The sequence below is a fragment of the Misgurnus anguillicaudatus genome, chromosome 21 (assembly GCF_027580225.2).
Source record: "Misgurnus anguillicaudatus chromosome 21, ASM2758022v2, whole genome shotgun sequence".
In the NCBI taxonomy this organism is placed as follows: Eukaryota; Metazoa; Chordata; class Actinopteri; order Cypriniformes; family Cobitidae; genus Misgurnus; species Misgurnus anguillicaudatus.
In genome coordinates this window covers 34,125,940-34,142,906 of record NC_073357.2, presented here as the reverse complement: position 1 = coordinate 34,142,906, position 16,967 = coordinate 34,125,940, and the positions used below count along the sequence as shown (strand labels likewise).

The 16,967-nt window shown below is 37.0% G+C and overlaps 1 protein-coding gene across 1 annotated transcript in view; it reads left to right on the top strand.

The window, feature by feature from the left end:
* itga11a (integrin, alpha 11a) overlaps positions 1–16,967 on the top strand; it is a 63,282-nt gene that overhangs the window by 10,449 nt on the left and 35,866 nt on the right. Inside the window, exons 3-10 of the mRNA XM_055203965.2 lie at positions 9,089–9,201; positions 9,691–9,782; positions 11,497–11,611; positions 11,947–12,074; positions 12,261–12,409; positions 13,400–13,544; positions 13,874–14,039; positions 14,384–14,454. Of these exons, the coding sequence (XP_055059940.1) occupies positions 9,089–9,201; positions 9,691–9,782; positions 11,497–11,611; positions 11,947–12,074; positions 12,261–12,409; positions 13,400–13,544; positions 13,874–14,039; positions 14,384–14,454 (979 nt within the window). The remainder of the gene's footprint in view (positions 1–9,088; positions 9,202–9,690; positions 9,783–11,496; positions 11,612–11,946; positions 12,075–12,260; positions 12,410–13,399; positions 13,545–13,873; positions 14,040–14,383; positions 14,455–16,967) is intronic.

Genomic DNA, 16,967 nt, shown 5'->3' with positions numbered 1-16,967 from the left:
CCTCATTTTAAATAGCTGAACCATAATTTCACGTTGCCATGATAAGGGCGTCCTCACTGCGACACGCCCCTTACAGCAATCCCAGAACATTTACTGGATGTGTTTGCGTTCACACAGAAGCTTGTCTGCCAATTTTACGGTTATTTTCTGGGACCAAAGTACTGTGTGAATGAGGTTTCAACTACTTCAGAGGTAGCAATCGACCTTTTGCGTGTTTGCAAACAGAGATGACGTTTTTTGTGGGCGGAGCACAACTGGTGGCAGAAAGTGAATGCTTCTCAATAGCTGTGTGAAGTGTTTTAGCATTAAACTGTGATTTTTATGGATCCGGTGTTCTGTAGAAGTCTGTTTCCCCTATATTTCCCTTAAGTGTAATGTTTCTTATAACGTTTTCACCGTTTTTATTTTTTTAAATAAATTAAAAATGGCTTGACTACTGATATGTGTGCATGTATGTAATGTATATGTATTGTTCTTTATTAGTAAATCAATAATTTTTACAGTATGAATTGCTGAAGTACTTATAAGAGCAATACTATCATGTATTCTGTATAATATCATTTATTAAATATTTCATCATTTTCCTGTTTTCAATTTCTTCCTTATATTTTTAGCCTACGTGTTTGTTCTAAAACTATTTTGTTTACATACAAATTAATTTGTATAGGCCTGTTTATATATTATTAACACTTTACATTGTGTGTGTGTGTGTGTGCTATGTTTATATATTTATTAGTAAAACACCATAATTTAGAACAAACAGGAAGAAGACATAGGCTAAGATAGAAGGTAAAAAGAAGTAATAGAAAACGAAAAAAATATGACTTTAATAATACAACTTTAATAAATGGTAATATTTTTGATATTATGAACTCATTCAAATCTTTAATCTTTCTAAATAAATTATAAACGTAACGCGATGAAAACGCTATAAGAGACACACAGAGGGAACAGACTTCGACAGAACTCCGGATATCTTCTCTAATTATTTTCTATTCCAATTATTAAAAGATTTTCAGATGATTTCATCACTCCAGTCTGTCCACTTGAGGGCTTATTACAACCATAAACACCTACGTTTATTTTTAAATGGTGTCTTTGACGACGATATACTATAAAAATGAAGGTCATCTATTTTGGCATTCCTATTCTGACACTCAACAGCACAACAAGACATTTTCTAGTGAGTTATATTGTTCGTTTCACTCGTGTCTCATTCATTTCCACTGTTTTTCTGCCACAACATTGCGCGCGTGACGTAACTGTGACGTTGACTCGCAAAAGATCTTTAGCTTCAAAGGCATTGTTCCTGGCCCGGTAATCTGAGACTACACTAATGGCGCTTTTCTATTGCATTGTACCATACGGTTTGGTTTGGGTCAGGTCTGGTAAGCTCATCTCACTTTGGCTTGGTTAGCTTTTCCATCGAGTTTAGTAACACTTCGGAGTGGGAGGGATTATTGGCGTGTCATTATTTGTGCTGCCTACTGCTGTGACATCATACAAGTGGGAGCGTCGTTGTATATTCCCATACATTTATTTATTTCTCAGTACGCCACAAAATTCTAATTGACCACCACAAATAAATGTTTGCACATCGTGTTTATCACTACCTCTGTGTCACATGACAGTTTCTGTACAAACACCCGTGGCGTCAGTCGACGCGCTCCACTGAGCCTCATTTAAGTTGCATTTAAGCATATATGCGGACATGCGCGTTGCGAATGTGCCACCACAAACTGCAAGTCTGGGAAAACCTGTGGATGTTTTTCATAGCTTAAAGGGAGTTTGAGGAACTTACAGCAAAGCACACGAGACAGCGCAAGCTAGCACGAAGGTAAAGCTAATTTTTTACATTTTAGCCATGACGCTGGTAGTGACAATTCTCTCAGACCAATCAGTGATCTACAGTGTTTTTGCGTCACGTTTTGGTATCAGCTCAGGTTGCTTGGAATCCCAGCCGAGGTGATGCTAAAAAAAGGATTGGGCACTATGTGCTGCACCCATTGGAAATGCTGTTATCCCTTATTTAATCAAGTAATGATTCAACAAAACATGTTAAAAATTACATTTAGTTTTACTTCTTCGTAAGTCTAGACAAAGAAGGAAACGTTGAACATGCAATGTGATTGCCAGGTACGGTCTATTTCAGTATACTGTATGGCAGTGCACTGAATAGGTCGTCCAAGTCGTCTATCTGTGTGGAATATTAGCATACTGCACATTGCATACATACTAAAATGGTTAAAAATAGGGTAGTAAACTATTACAAATTATCTTGTGCATTGAGTATCACAATAACCATGTCAATCACAGTAGCATGCAGTGGAAAGAGGTGTTCTTCTTATGCAACTTTGAGAGGCACAGAAAAGGTTTTAGTGGTATAGAAAATGAGGGATTGGCAACATGCACATCAACTGTGGTTACAGAAACCAAAGAGTCCTTGGGTTTAAAGGGAGTATAACGTTGTCACTTTCTCTTTTCTCAGAATCTTAAAATGATGTAGGAATATGCATTTTATGTCAGGTCTGTACAACCGGATAGTTTGGAACACTTTCACCATGTGTGCTGGATGTACTTTATACACTATATTGGAAGAGTCTTCACTGGTCCTGCCATGTTTATTAGCAGATTCGTAATTACAGCCTAAACTTTAAAATGATGTTCCACAAATTAGAGTGCAAAAACGTATACCATGCAGTTAGTAGTAGCATATAAAAATGGCGAAATAGCCAGTCCAGTGTTATTTTAAATTAGGATTATACACATTTTTGTTGTTTTCTCATGCACCAAAAATGACACCATGTTCTCTTGTTTATGACAAAAATTCAGCTGATAATTTAGATTTCTTTAAAAAAAATACTTTTTGTGTTCATATTAACCCATAAACACTTTCAGTACAAGTTTAAAGCAGATCCCAGTGACAGTCTCTATTTTGATAATAGCAGATTCTGTAGCTCTCATTGCACAATTTATAGTGAGCATGTGGGTGTTTTGGAGCAAAGGACGTTTTGATTATTTGGCTATTCCAAGAATTTGGCGTGTTTGTGTCTTATATTTACTGTGTGCTTGTAGTTTTTGCTGTAGTTAACTTGTGCACTCCTTTAATCATCAAAGATCCTTTCTTTAATATATTTGCACATTTCAAAGACAAATACTTTTCAACAGCTTAAAAGCATTGATTTAAAAGCCACTAAATATAGTTGATAACCCCAATTTTACAGCAGCTAATCCCAAATACTTCATCTCACAGACTTTCACTCTTTATCTCAGGATCAAAAAAAAGAAGCTTTTAAACAGCAGTACAACAGTGGAAACAGGGCTGGGTTAGGATTTTGTAAATGCATTCATTGATATTTTTTTGTCATATTCTAACTTTTGATGAGTAAGTTTTAAATGTATAATTGTAACTATATGTGCCAATAAAAGTTTTTTTCATGTTAGTGGTTTCCAGTATAAATAATGATCCACAGCTATGACCTATAAGACATAAATTCCTCACAGACATTCATAATGCAGTCGGTTAGTCAGTTACAGAAGCTAATTTGACATTTTGGAAATATCCTTATATTAAACTTACTTGTTAACTTCCAAAGAGCTTTGGATGCCAATGGAATTTGTATCTGGGTGGCCACAGTTGCACATCTATGGAATTGTCCTAGATCCCTAAGGATTGATGTACAGACAAGTGTAGACACATGAAGACACTCAGACACACATAAAACATAACACGTACACATAGTCTGTTTATTTTCGAGAGGTTGCAGTTTGAATTCCTTGCTGAGTTGTGACCTTTGTGCGTCTTGTGAGCTCTGAATTCCACAGACAGCAGGAGGTTTGATGCCTTCGTCATCTCTAGGCTCAAATTCACCTAAAATCACCCTCAAACCCTCAAGTCGGTTTTATTTGTGAAAGGCATTATACAAATAAATTAACTTTTACAGAAAAGATGCTTCATTGAAAGATTTTGGACCAGGTTTTTGGTATACAAAGCAATATTGTTTGAATGAAAATAACTTTCTTGTATTGTGGAATATCTTTAAAGGGATAATTAACCCACAAGTGAAAATTCTGTCATCATCTTATCATCATTTATCAAATTATCTTCTTTTGTGTTCATCAAAATGAAATGAACTCATACAGGTTTAGAACAACATGAGGGTGAGTAAATGATAACAGAATTTTCATTTTTTGGGTAAACTATCCCTTTAACTGTTTCCACACCAGTGTTTTTTTTAAAGGAAGAGTATGTAAGAAATTTATGTCAATTAATCATAAAATGGCCCTGATATGTCACTAGACATTAAGAAATCATTTTCATTTCAAATACTTATATCACTCACAACAGTGGTCTGGCCAGGATATTGTCATTTAAAAAGTGGAGTTGTAAAAAGTTTTGTGATTGCAATACCACTTTTGGCCACAATCCTACATACTGTTCCTTTAAAGTTCCCAGCCAGCGCAGCATTTTTTATGAACAGACCATCTGCTTAAAAAAAGTTTCATAAGACCTTCATTTGTTCTCTTTTTATCACCTCTCAAATATGGGTAGGTTTCTTCAAAAAGACCAAATTTTGAGATAATTGCGTTTTTGTTAAGGACTTTTGATAGAGATCAGATTCAGAGCGATCATCAAAACATACAGAGTTTGAACTGTTTGGCCTAAGGGGATACTTGTGGGTTTTATAAGTTGGGTAAGAGCGCCACCTGGTGGATAATAGCGGTAAAACAGATTGCAGGGAAGCATTTTCTCTTAAAGCTGCAGTCCGACGTTATTCCTCTTTGTCGACATCTCTGTTCGAAATCTGCAATTGCAGCTATTCGGGATATTATTAACTTTATGTGGGTTGTACATCGGCACGAAACAGGGCGGATAAACACAATGTATTGAGGAGAATCTGTCAATCACTGTGTAGCTGTGGATACTGCCATGGCTAACTTAATTATCTGCATTTTTTATCCAATTTAAAGACTAAATACTGCATATTGGGATGATAAACCTTATATACACACGTGAGTAAGATCTTCAGTTATGTCTGGACAATGAGGAAAAGTAAAGAAGCATTCATCTTAGTTAGATACTTTATTTACACCAGTGGGAAACTTTATATATCAATGGAAGATCGACTGGAGAAAGATTAATATTCCTGTAGTAAGTCATTTATTTTCATTTATATTTGCTGTCATATAATATCCTTGTTACACGCGTCCGCGTATGTATTGTTTACAAACGAGGACGCATTACATGCATGACGTGTATTTCTCTACATATCGTGTATTACATTTGCTATTATGTTATCTTGATAGTAAGGATGTTCACCAAGTGCTGTGAGAAAGGCTATAAATATCCACCTCCATCATCCTCACACGCAATATAACCTACTAGCCGGGTCTCCTTTTTTATGTGTTCAGAAGTGACGTAATGAGGCAAAGACGTGCTCGAATGTCCTGCGAAAATCCACCTGTACCACTGGAATTAAAATCATTATTACAAGCTTACCGTTTTGAATCGAGCTAAGGCAAGCAGATTTTTTTGGGCTATTTTTAAACCCAAATAAGTGCCGGGCTGCAGCTTTAATTGATGAGTTAACTCTTCAATGGCGGGAAGAGAGTAAATAACATTGCAGATTGTCTGACCAAATCATTTAAAGTTCCCATTTTTAGTCAGTTACAAACCAATGAGCACATCATCCAGGGTATCTCAATTTCATCTTTGAAAATCCCTTAGTGACCTTGCCGCCATTATTTGATTTTCTCTTCATCTAGTCTCTATGTGGCACAAGTTACCCTGGATTTTTTTTTTTAATTAGAAGAGTCATTTTTGCATGCTTTCAAAATCTTTAAAATAATTTGTTGCATATACACAGTAGCAGAATTTGCACAATGTTGGCTTAAGCATGAATTATTTTTGTTGGTTTAAGTAGATATACTAAGAATGTGTGTCTGACCAGATATCTAAATTCATGGAAAAGTCACTTTGATATTCAGAAACATGAAGTATAGCATGTTGTTGTCACTCAATAACTCACTTAGTCACAGGCTGTGTGGTTTAAGAAGGAAAGAGCACCTCTCGCTTTCTCTCCCATCACGCAGTATATGAGTGTGATGAAACAGCATGTCACTGCACTCACTGACACTTCTACAGACCTCAGCACCATAATACCATAAGCACAAGTTTTCTCCTTCCCCAAATGTGAAAAACATTCGCACATTGATGACTTTGCCTTTTCCATATAGGGTTTGAGCTGGTAGTGCAGAGTTTTGTGGTAGATTGAATATATGTAAAGCAGCGTGTATTTGCGAGGCTCAATCATTCATCGCTGTTCGCTCTTTTGCTACCTCGCCGCAGAAAAAACTCTTGACCCTAATGAGTTTGAGTCTGATTGTAATAACAGCTCACTGTGCCACTGCTCTGGAAGTATGGCTAGACTATTAAATCATAGCAACAATAGCCCTCATTCTTATGCACATCTCTCTTTCTATTTCTTTATCCTTTTTTATTTAGGTAACTGTGTCCCGAGTTGAACTTAAGTGTAAAGCGCTCCGCCAAAGGCAGCTATAACACCACTTAGAATCACAATATTAATGGCAGTGAAGGTATGCGCACAGTCTGCGCTCTTTCTGCTAAAATTATTTCCAGAGACTTTTGAAAATATTTGTATGAACTTTAAGGTGAAGACTTGTGTGTAAGCTTATTTTCATATTCATGCACATTTCAGACTACTGTCAAACACAGTGTGAAATTTGTGTGAATGTGTCTTTTAGGTTAACCGGTTAAACATATGCTGAACGTTTCTTGTTAATTCCATAAGTCCACTGTAAAAAGCATGTGGGTGTGCTGTAATTACAAGTAAAGGCTCACATCTGTATGTTAAACATGTTCGAAGTTAGTTGTCTAGATTTTTACCGGTGAAATATGCCAAACAGAGAAGTATTTCAAGTCGACTCCAGGGGCCCATGATGGAGACCCCTGACCTTTGTTGAACACTCGTGGAGGTCTGGATATGCAATAAATGAGTGTCAGATATCAATTCACTAAATCGCACGGAATGGGTTTTGCTTCCGTGTAGAGCATTAATCTTTACTCCCCATCAAAGTCAGCATAAGATTAAAACTGTGCTACTAAGATTTGTCAGTTTTTGGAAGAATGTTTTAAATCTAACAGAATGCACTGAAAAAGACTATATAACCTTGAACCTCAAGATTTATAAGCAATGGCTCCAAATAATTACACCCAACTTGCTTTTAAAAAGCGAGTTAATAAACAAACCTACTGTTTACGATCACAGTTTAAGTTGTGAAGTAACCCCTAAATTGCAGTGGATGAAGCTAGTGTGCCGCTCTTGAGAAAATGTATTGTTTTACTAAAGATCCATGCACTCTTTAAAAAAGGCAGACAAATAACCCACATATCATAAAAACAGCTCTGTCCGTTTGCAGTGAATGGACTTTTGTTTCCCATGTTTAGTGTGGTTTTACTGTCACACTTCCTCACATTTCATAGCGTATTTAATGGTACCATACTGCTGTCCTTGCCATAAGCTAATTATGTAGTCAAATGATATTTAAGGCCCCATCCTGGGCTGCTGCTGACATCAAAATGTGTCAAACAGGTTTCTCCTTGAGATCGCTGTCAACACAACAAAATTCTGTGTCTCTAACATAAATAGTTCAAAGGATCTCTGCTATTTTGGTGACTGCTGTAGTTAATTAAGCCCTGCATGACTGGTAAGTGAATGTGCATTTAAAAGCTTCATGCTTCTATGAGAAGTGGTGTCACGATACCAAAATGATTGTTTCTGTAACGATGCAGGTCGAGAACGGCGATTCCCGATACTTTTCCTGAAAAGGGAGAAACACTCTCAAATCTCAATGCTGTGCTTTATTTTAAAACCGGGACAACATTCTAATAATATAACACACTAATAAATGCACATATGAACAGCAGATATAATAAACATTTGAACAAAATATGAAAAACATCCCTGTATGCAGTGGTTATAGTGATAACTTCTAACATTCACTTAACCATAACATAACCATAATTAATACACTGTAAAAAATACTTTGCTGCCTTAAATTTTTTTGTTAAATCAACTCAGATTTACAAGTCATGTCAACAGAGATGAGTTGTCACAAGATAAATAATAGTAGGGTGAAATGACTTGTAAATCTGAGTTGATTCAACAAAAAATGTAAGGCAGCAAAGTATTTTTTACAGTGTAGGAAATAATGAGGCTGGTGTAAATGCAGCATTAGAAGTATCGCTACTAATAAATTTAGGAATCGTGACGTTTTTTTAAATTTCCGAGAATCGGGGTACTTTTGAAGCATCAATGCATCGTGCAACATTAATGAGAAGTACTGACTACTCTGTGCAGTACACTCTCAGAAAAAAGGTACAAAAGCTGTCACTGGGGTGGTACCTTTTGAAAAAAAGTACACTTTTGTACCTAAAAGGTACATATTTGTACCTAAAAGGTACATATTGGTACCTCAAAGGTACATACTGGTACCTCAAAGGTACATATCTGCACAAAAACGGTACATATAGGGCCTTTTTTAAAAGCCCAGTGACAACTTTCAAACTTTTTTTCCGAGAGTGTATATAGACTTCATCTGTACCTGAGTGATGCATGTGTCCCTGAATGCTCTCTACAGGAGCAGTATTACGTCTCAAGCCACTGTTAATGGAGCATTGCATTAAGTCAATCTGGGTCATAGGATACATGTGCACATATTTCAACATACACGCAAACAGTTCTCAGCGGCTACTGCATACCTAACCGTCTTACGCGTTAGCTACCATTGATACATTACCTCAGACGTCAACATAAAACCAAACCTGTTTAAACATTCCTGTGCCAGAAGAGTCCACTCACCTGTCATCCCTCATTGATTCACTTCCACTAAACTCCTTTAAATGGCCCCGGGAGCTTAAATCAACAAGCTTCCGGCTGTTGTATTATATACTGTACTGGGAACCGAATTACACACCTGCTTTGTGCTTATAAATTTTTATGACGTTTTGAATATTGCCGAATGTCAGTGCTAATATTTATGACTTTGGATTTGTGAATGTTTCTAGGTTACTGGTAGGAGCCCCGCTGGAAACAAATGGACAGCATCAGACAGGAGACGTTTACAAATGTCCTCTAAGCAGAAGATCTGGAGGGCCCAGCTGCACCAAACTCAATCTAGGTAAAATGAACTAGGTCTTAAATAATTACTTTACAAAGCTTTCATAGTGAGTTAAACAAGGGTTAGCCTTGCGGTTTGGTTAAAGTGTTACCAGGCATGCCTTGTGAAAAGCAAATGTGGGCACCACACTGGTTCATGCAAAACCTCTCCTGATCTTAATAGAGTTTACATGTGCACATCTGGGCTCTTCCTGCTACAGAACACATCTGTGTTGTGCCATATGTGTTTTATATACAGTAGTGTTGAATGTAGATACAGCCAGTTTCATAAGTACTTTACATGCATACAAAAGCACACACGTACGTGATGGGATGCACATTGCAGATAAATTCAGGAATGTCTAGACAGGATTACCAAATCAGTTTATGGTTAGAGGAAGCCCTGTATTAAAGTCACATATGGATTGCGGTCTGATTTTAGACTCAGATTCAGAGCGCAGCCTTTCATTTTGCTTGCACATTTGTAACTCCATCCATTTATTTCCTTAAGGAAGGATATCCTTGACAAATGTCTCCGAGCGCAAGGAGAGGATGAGACTTGGAATGACGCTTTCCTCTAACCCTAAAGACAACAGCTTTGTAGTGAGTAACAAAAAATGCTTACTTTACAACACACATGCACACACACACACACACACACATTATGGGGTGGTTTCCCAGACAGGGATTCACTTAAATCAGGACTAGGCCTTAGTCTAATTAGTAAATATAACTATTTTTAACAAACATACCTTGCTAAAAACCATTAGCGGCTAATGACTGCTCATCCGAGGGGTGCAAATTTTAAATAAGTGTTCGGAGTGTCTTGTGTGTTGCTTGCGTTTTCAAAGTATGTGTTTGTTGTGTCATGTGAACCATGTGCATCACGTGTTTTGTCAAAATAAGTGCCTGCTGCACACGCGTCAAAATTGTTTATGATAAAAGAGACGCTCACGTTCACAAAATACACGCAAGACACTCCCTTAACAGTAAACTGTGATTGCGCATGAGACTATGCGAGTAACTGCCAAACATGATCGTCTCTTTTATCATAAACACTTTAGACGCGTCCGCAGCAGGCACTTATTTTGACAAGACACGTGATGCACATAGGTTCACTCGACGCACAGAACACATATTTTGAAATAAGGAACCCCACTCATGACAGGCTACATACATGTTGTGACGAACTTCGCATCGAGTGCCCTCGAAAAAAGAAGTCACCGGCCGCCACTGCTAAAAACATTACTTGTGTGCATTTTGAGGCAAATGAAATGACACTGATGTATTTTAAGATATGTCAGTGCAAGTTGTTTTCAGTTTGGACAGCTCTTTTTATTTTAGTCTAGGACTAATCTTATCCCTGTAGGGGAAAATCACCTCAAAGTGCGTTATTTTAAGTCTATACAGTATTACGTATTAACATAATTTAGCACTTTAAAATTAATAGACTCTATGTGAATTAAGATTTTTGAACATCTTGTGAAAATCTATATAAATTAATCTACATAAATTAATATAAATTAATAAAGTCTCATGTAGATGCGTATAAATAGCACGAAGTGTAAAAATTGTGCAATACATACGCCAAATTCCACTTTGGCGTGCATATGATACGCCAGTCCTTCCCATTCACTTAAACGGTGCATCTTTTTTGTCATTTTATTTATTGGTTTTCTCTATTTTTTTCTGTTTTTTAAACAATTTTCGCTTGAGTTTAGGGTTAAATTTTAGATTTGCAAAATGAGGTTATTTAATATACAGGTTTCTCCATCTTTTTGTCCATATTTAAGCCATGGTCGCTTGGAGTTGGAGTTAGAGTTGGGGTTTGGGTTAGGATGTCATTTTTATATAACAAAAAGTTGTTCTAACCCTAAACCCAAGCGAAAATGGTAAAAATATAGCAAAAAATTGAGAAACCAATTAATAAAACAACAAAAAAAGATGCACCGTTTAAGTGAATGGGAAGGACTGGCGTATCATATGCACACCAAAGTGGAATTCGGCGTATGTATTGCACGATTTTTACACTTCGTGGTATTTATACGCAACTTCGTGAGACTGGGTTGAAATTAATATAAAATATACATTTAGTAGACAATCTTATGTGACCCTGTTGTGAAATGCAGAATAAAGTCTGACCTTACTTATACCTAAAGATATCAAGGTTATATTTTTACTGAATGTTCTTTACATTATGTAGAATGATTTTATGTAGAAAACAGTAAATCACAAAAAATGACTTTCACAGACTGGGTCAAATATCATTATTTCATTTATTAACAGTGTAAATAGTACTCTCTGTGATAATTCACAGGCTTGTGGTCCTCTTTGGTCATACGAATGCGGCAGCTCGTACTACAGCACTGGAATTTGCTCCAGAGTGAATGCCAGCTTCAAATTTTCCCGCACTATCGCTCCTGCCTTCCAAAGTAAGCACAATGCACCTGCACGCTCTGTGTGCTACTTGATTTAACTAGGTCAGACTTTTGTTAGTGACATTTCTTTAATATGTTTCCACTTTCCATCTTAACCAGGGACTTTATTTTTATGCTGAATTTGGCCGTGACTGTTTCTGGATCTGCCATTGGCAATATAACATGGAATGAATCTTTTTTTTTATAAAAGAAAATGAAAAGAAACAAGAGTTCTTTTGTTAAAGAATCACAGGCCTTGTTTTTATTAATACATCAAAGATTTGCTTTTGAACAGAACAACTAAAAGTCTGTTAGTGGTTTTATCTTTGTCATCTAATCTTCTCTGTCAGGGTGTGAGACATTCATGGACATAGTGATTGTCCTGGATGGATCAAATTCTATCTACCCCTGGAATGAAGTGCAAGACTTCCTAATCAACATCCTACGGAAATTCCACGTCGGACCAGGACAAATTCAGGTATATTTGACTTTTACAATTTAAGTTTATGCATATGTCTGATTCTTTTTCCAAAGCAACAGTGCATTATGAAATGTACATTTTGTCAGTATTTGTTTCCTGATTATCAAACCCATGATGTTGTGCTGTCAACTCAAAGCTTTGCCAATTGATGTACAGAAACGCATGTGATTTAATACTGTGCAGGTTGGGGTAGTGCAGTATGGAGAAAAGGTGGTAAGTGAGTTTCAGCTGAACGATTATCGCTCTGTGGAGGAGGTGGTGAAAGCCGCCCGTAAGATTGGCCAGCGAGGAGGAGAAGAGACCAACACTGCACTGGGAATCAATGTTGCACGGTATTATCTGCACATAAACATTTTAGCAACTAAGACAGCAACTCAATTAAAACCCATTTAATGTATTAAATAATAATATATAATCCAGCTTATTAAGTGTAAAGTACACTTAAGTCTCATGTGTCTCAGATATTTCTACTAAGACAAAGATGCAGAAACCTCCCAAGTGTCTTCATTAGAGTTTCAGAAGAGATCTCAATGTCACAAACTGAGTTCAGATTTGCCAATACTGCAATCAAACGTCAACATAAACTTAAAATCTCTCATCAATTTTACACAAATACTGATTGTTTTACCTATATATTATACAGTAGTTTTACACACTCTTAAAGGAAAACACCACCGTTTTTCAATATTTTACTATGTTCTTACTTCAACTTAGACAAATTAATACATACCTATCTTTTTTCAATGCGTGCACTTAATCTTTGTACAGCGCGTCCTGAATGTGTTAGCATTTAGGCTAGCCCCAATCATTCCTTTGGATCCAAAACAGGGATGAGTTTAGAAGCCACCAAAAACTTTCACGTTTTTCCTATTTAAAGACTGTTACATAGTTACACGAGTAAGTATGGTGGCACAAAATAAAACATGGTGATTTTAAGCAGATAAAAATTTGAACTATATTGTATAGCAGATGAGCACTTAGTTTGCAGCACTTCGACCCCAGGTGCAGTAATATCGACGGAAGTTTGAGCGTGAGGAGGAGTAGTCAAAAGTGATTATGTTACTGGGCGTCGAGGTTAAAGTGCTGCAAACTGTCTTATTTGCTAAAAAATGTCTTATTTGTTTCTATTTTATTTCTCCTAAACAGTTTTAGGAGAAACATCTGAGACTAAGTTAATACTTAAATGAAACACTCCATCAGATCTCCTGAACTATAGAAAAGCAATAGCGTTGTCCTCTTGGATCGCATAAGTTTGTCAACAGACCTCAAAAACAACGTTTACAGTACATAACACTTTTTACAAATCATTTACCTCTCCACAGCACACAGGCCTTTACTCAGGGTGGCAGAAGAGGAGCGAAGAAAGTTATGATTGTCATCACAGATGGCGAATCACACGACAGCCCTGACCTGCAGCAGGTCATCGAGGACAGCGAGAAGGATGGAATCACCCGATATGCCATTGCTGTACGTCCCGCCTTCTTTCCTCACTGTTCTTTCCCTTCTGCTTTCTTTCTTTGGCAAGTTATTTGGTATTTTCTTTGGTCTGGGCCTTGATCTGATGCCCGGTCTCATGCTGAGATGATGAGGCGACCCATTTTTAAAATGGGCATACAGTACTTACTTGGGCTGGAAGTCTTTGAGTTCATATTTAGCTGCTGGCACCGGTAAAACTGGTGACAAGGGCCCAGTGCTCTTAAACCTACTTATTGGGATTTACATTTGAGCTTTTGGTTTGCGTGGGCATTCAGAAAAAGTGAATCATATTTGATGACGATGAGATTTTTTCATAACAGGTACTGGGCTACTATAACCGCAGAGGCATCAACCCTGAAGCTTTCCTCAATGAGATCAAGTACATCGCTAGCGACCCAGATGATAAACATTTTTTTAATGTGACAGATGAGGCAGCTTTGAAGGACATCGTGGACGCTCTGGGAGAGAGAATCTTCAGTTTAGAGGGTGGGACGTTTCACCACGGCCGCCTACAAAAGCACCGCACACAGCATTGCATAGTATTTATTATAGAGCCAGAAACCTCAATCTATAAAACGTTTACATCTCTGCCCAGCACTACACCATAAATCTTATTGGACCAAATCTTAAAATTGATACCACATCTCTTTGAAATATGCTCTGTGTCATGACTAGCTCTTTTCTAGTAAAAATATGAATATTTTGCATTTATTTAAGAGGTTTATTTTACTATATTTTGTTAGACTCATATATTTGTCATTCTCATTCAGTTTTTGGAATATTTTTAAAACTCCAGAAAAAAAATTCTGATTCATTGTCTGTGTCTGTAGGGACCAGCAAGAATGGGACAGCATTTGGTCTCCAGATGTCTCAGGCTGGCTTTTCCACACATATAGTGGAGGTGAGTCTGGGTGTTTAACAGACTATAAGTTCTCCGTTTACCCTTTGGTTCCTCAAATCCTCACAGCTCTTTTCAGCGAAAGAAAAAAACAAGTTAGCCTAGCTAAGATTAGATTAAAACTACTTTGTGTATCAGGCTTTCCAGACTCATAACTGACAATGAATGTTTAGGCTTATCTTTGAACTAGAAATGCATTTTTCCCTCTTTCTTGTTTTCTTTCTTTCTTATCTTTAAAAAACTATTTTCTTTTCTTATCTTTCTATTTTTTCTCCCATACTGTACCTGCTGTTCTGGCAGGCCGTCGTTCACACTCCGTCCGAACGCAGTCCAAACTGTACCTGGTGGCTCTGAATTCATCCATGACTTGTTCCCAACTGTATCGCTAATCATCTCTGTCTACAAAAACTGATGTAACGCTCCAATTTTCCACTCCCTAAGCGGCAGGCATGCGCAACCTGCCGTGGGAATTATAAATATATAGACCTTCTTCTTTTTGTGAAAGAAACAAATAGGAAAACTCCAGATGGCCATTGGGATAACTGGAAATCCAATCCCTCAGCGTTCTGAATGCCTGGAACAACATTTGCAACAAAAGCAACTTGAGTGTTGAGACGAGGGATAAGTTGCTGGAAAGAATTCTTGCACTTTAAAAGAGAAAATCATACTCCCAGAAAACAGATGGTTTTCCCAAAAGCGGAACATTTTCAGGTCTAAATCTGAATTTTACACTTTCCCTCATGGTCTTAAATTTATTTTATTTTATATGCTTAAATTAATCGCTTTGCAATTTGATTTGTTGAGATTTTACAGCTACAGTATGTACTACAAAGTTTTATACAGGTTCTACTAAAGTGATGTTTAGCGTCTATGATTACAAGCCAGTAAACCATGTTTAGTGCTATTTAGCACTGTTTTGTAGAGTGTATACAGCAGACCTACTTCAGTAAACTGAGCGTAAATTACTGTACTGATTTGTTCTGGAGGTCTAATTTAATGTGGCATGTACCAGCTGTATACTCTGATAGAATTAGTGCACCTGTATTATGTTTCAGACCAAACATATTTAACATCCATGCTATGGAAAGAAGTGCAGACTGATTTTCAGAGGTTCTAACTTAATAAGGGGAGTCACAGTGTCATAAAGCATTGATAGAGAAAATGTCATGGAGAACATCCCCACCTAAACCGATGGGAAAACATCCACGTGATAGTGATTTCTGATGAATTTGAATCATACAAAAACGCCCAAAGCTTTGACTCCAATATCACAGGGGCAAAATCAGGTCATACTAAAATGTTTAAATGAGATTGATGAATTCGTATGAATTAGCCATCTCGTAAAATATGTATCTATTGTTATGAGGTTGTGTTGAACGTCCTTTAGGTTACTGGTGTACTGCTGGAGGTGGGTTTACTAGAAAGAATGGATGGTGGATTTTTTGCAGTAGTGATGGGATACAATAGGTACTGGAAATTTTACTTTGACAGGCAAATTCTTTCCAACTATAGAAAACAGAAAACAGTAGTTCTTTGAAAGGATGAGGTCACTTTTAATCCAAGCAAATGTGCATTTTGTTCCCTAAAAACTCACGACTACCAGCAGCTTGTTTATGTATAACTTCTGTTCTCAGTGGGTTGGAAGTTCGTTGAGAATTTTCTGTCTGACCTGGGATGAATTGGACGTTGTTTGTTTATATGTAAGCAACTCCACAGGAATTTCAGTTCTCTCTAAACATAAACTTCACAAACCATTTCTCTTCCTCTCTCTCATTCAGATTACTGCCTGCATAGATTACAGCAGAATAAACTCGTCAGTGTGGAGATAAATTGTTTATGAGGTTCCCATAAATATGGATTGCAGCACACTCAGATAAACCTCTAGAGGAAATAAAACTGGCTGCATGCTGAAGCAATGTAAGATGGAATGTGAGAATATCTGTGGTATTAATTCATTAAAATGAGACCTACACGAGATCAAGAATGTTGCTGTGTATAAACATTTGAAAAACCTATAGAGGTCACTCATCATTTTTTATTTGACTAATGTGCCATAATAACATAAACTAGCTACTGCAGATTGTCTTAGCACACCTTAAAACATTTTTTGGAAGACAGAAGAATATAAAAGCACAATAAAGACATATTTTCTTCCCTTAAAGGGACACTCCACTTTTTTTGAAAAATGCTCATTTTCCAGCTCCCAGTGATTTTTACCGTTTTGGAATCTATTCAGCTGATCTCCAGGTCTGACGGTACTACTTTTATCATAGCTTAGCATAATTCATTGAATCTGATTAGACCATTAGCATCGCACTCAAAAATATCCAAAGAGTTTCGATATTTTTCCTATTTAAAACTTGACTCTTGTGTAGTTACATCGTGTACTAAAACCAACTGAAAATTAAAAGTTGTGATTTTCTAGGCAGATATGGCTAGGAGCTATACTCTCATTCTGGCGTAATAATCTAGGACTTTGCTGTCGTAACATGGTTGCTGGAGGCGCAATGATATTA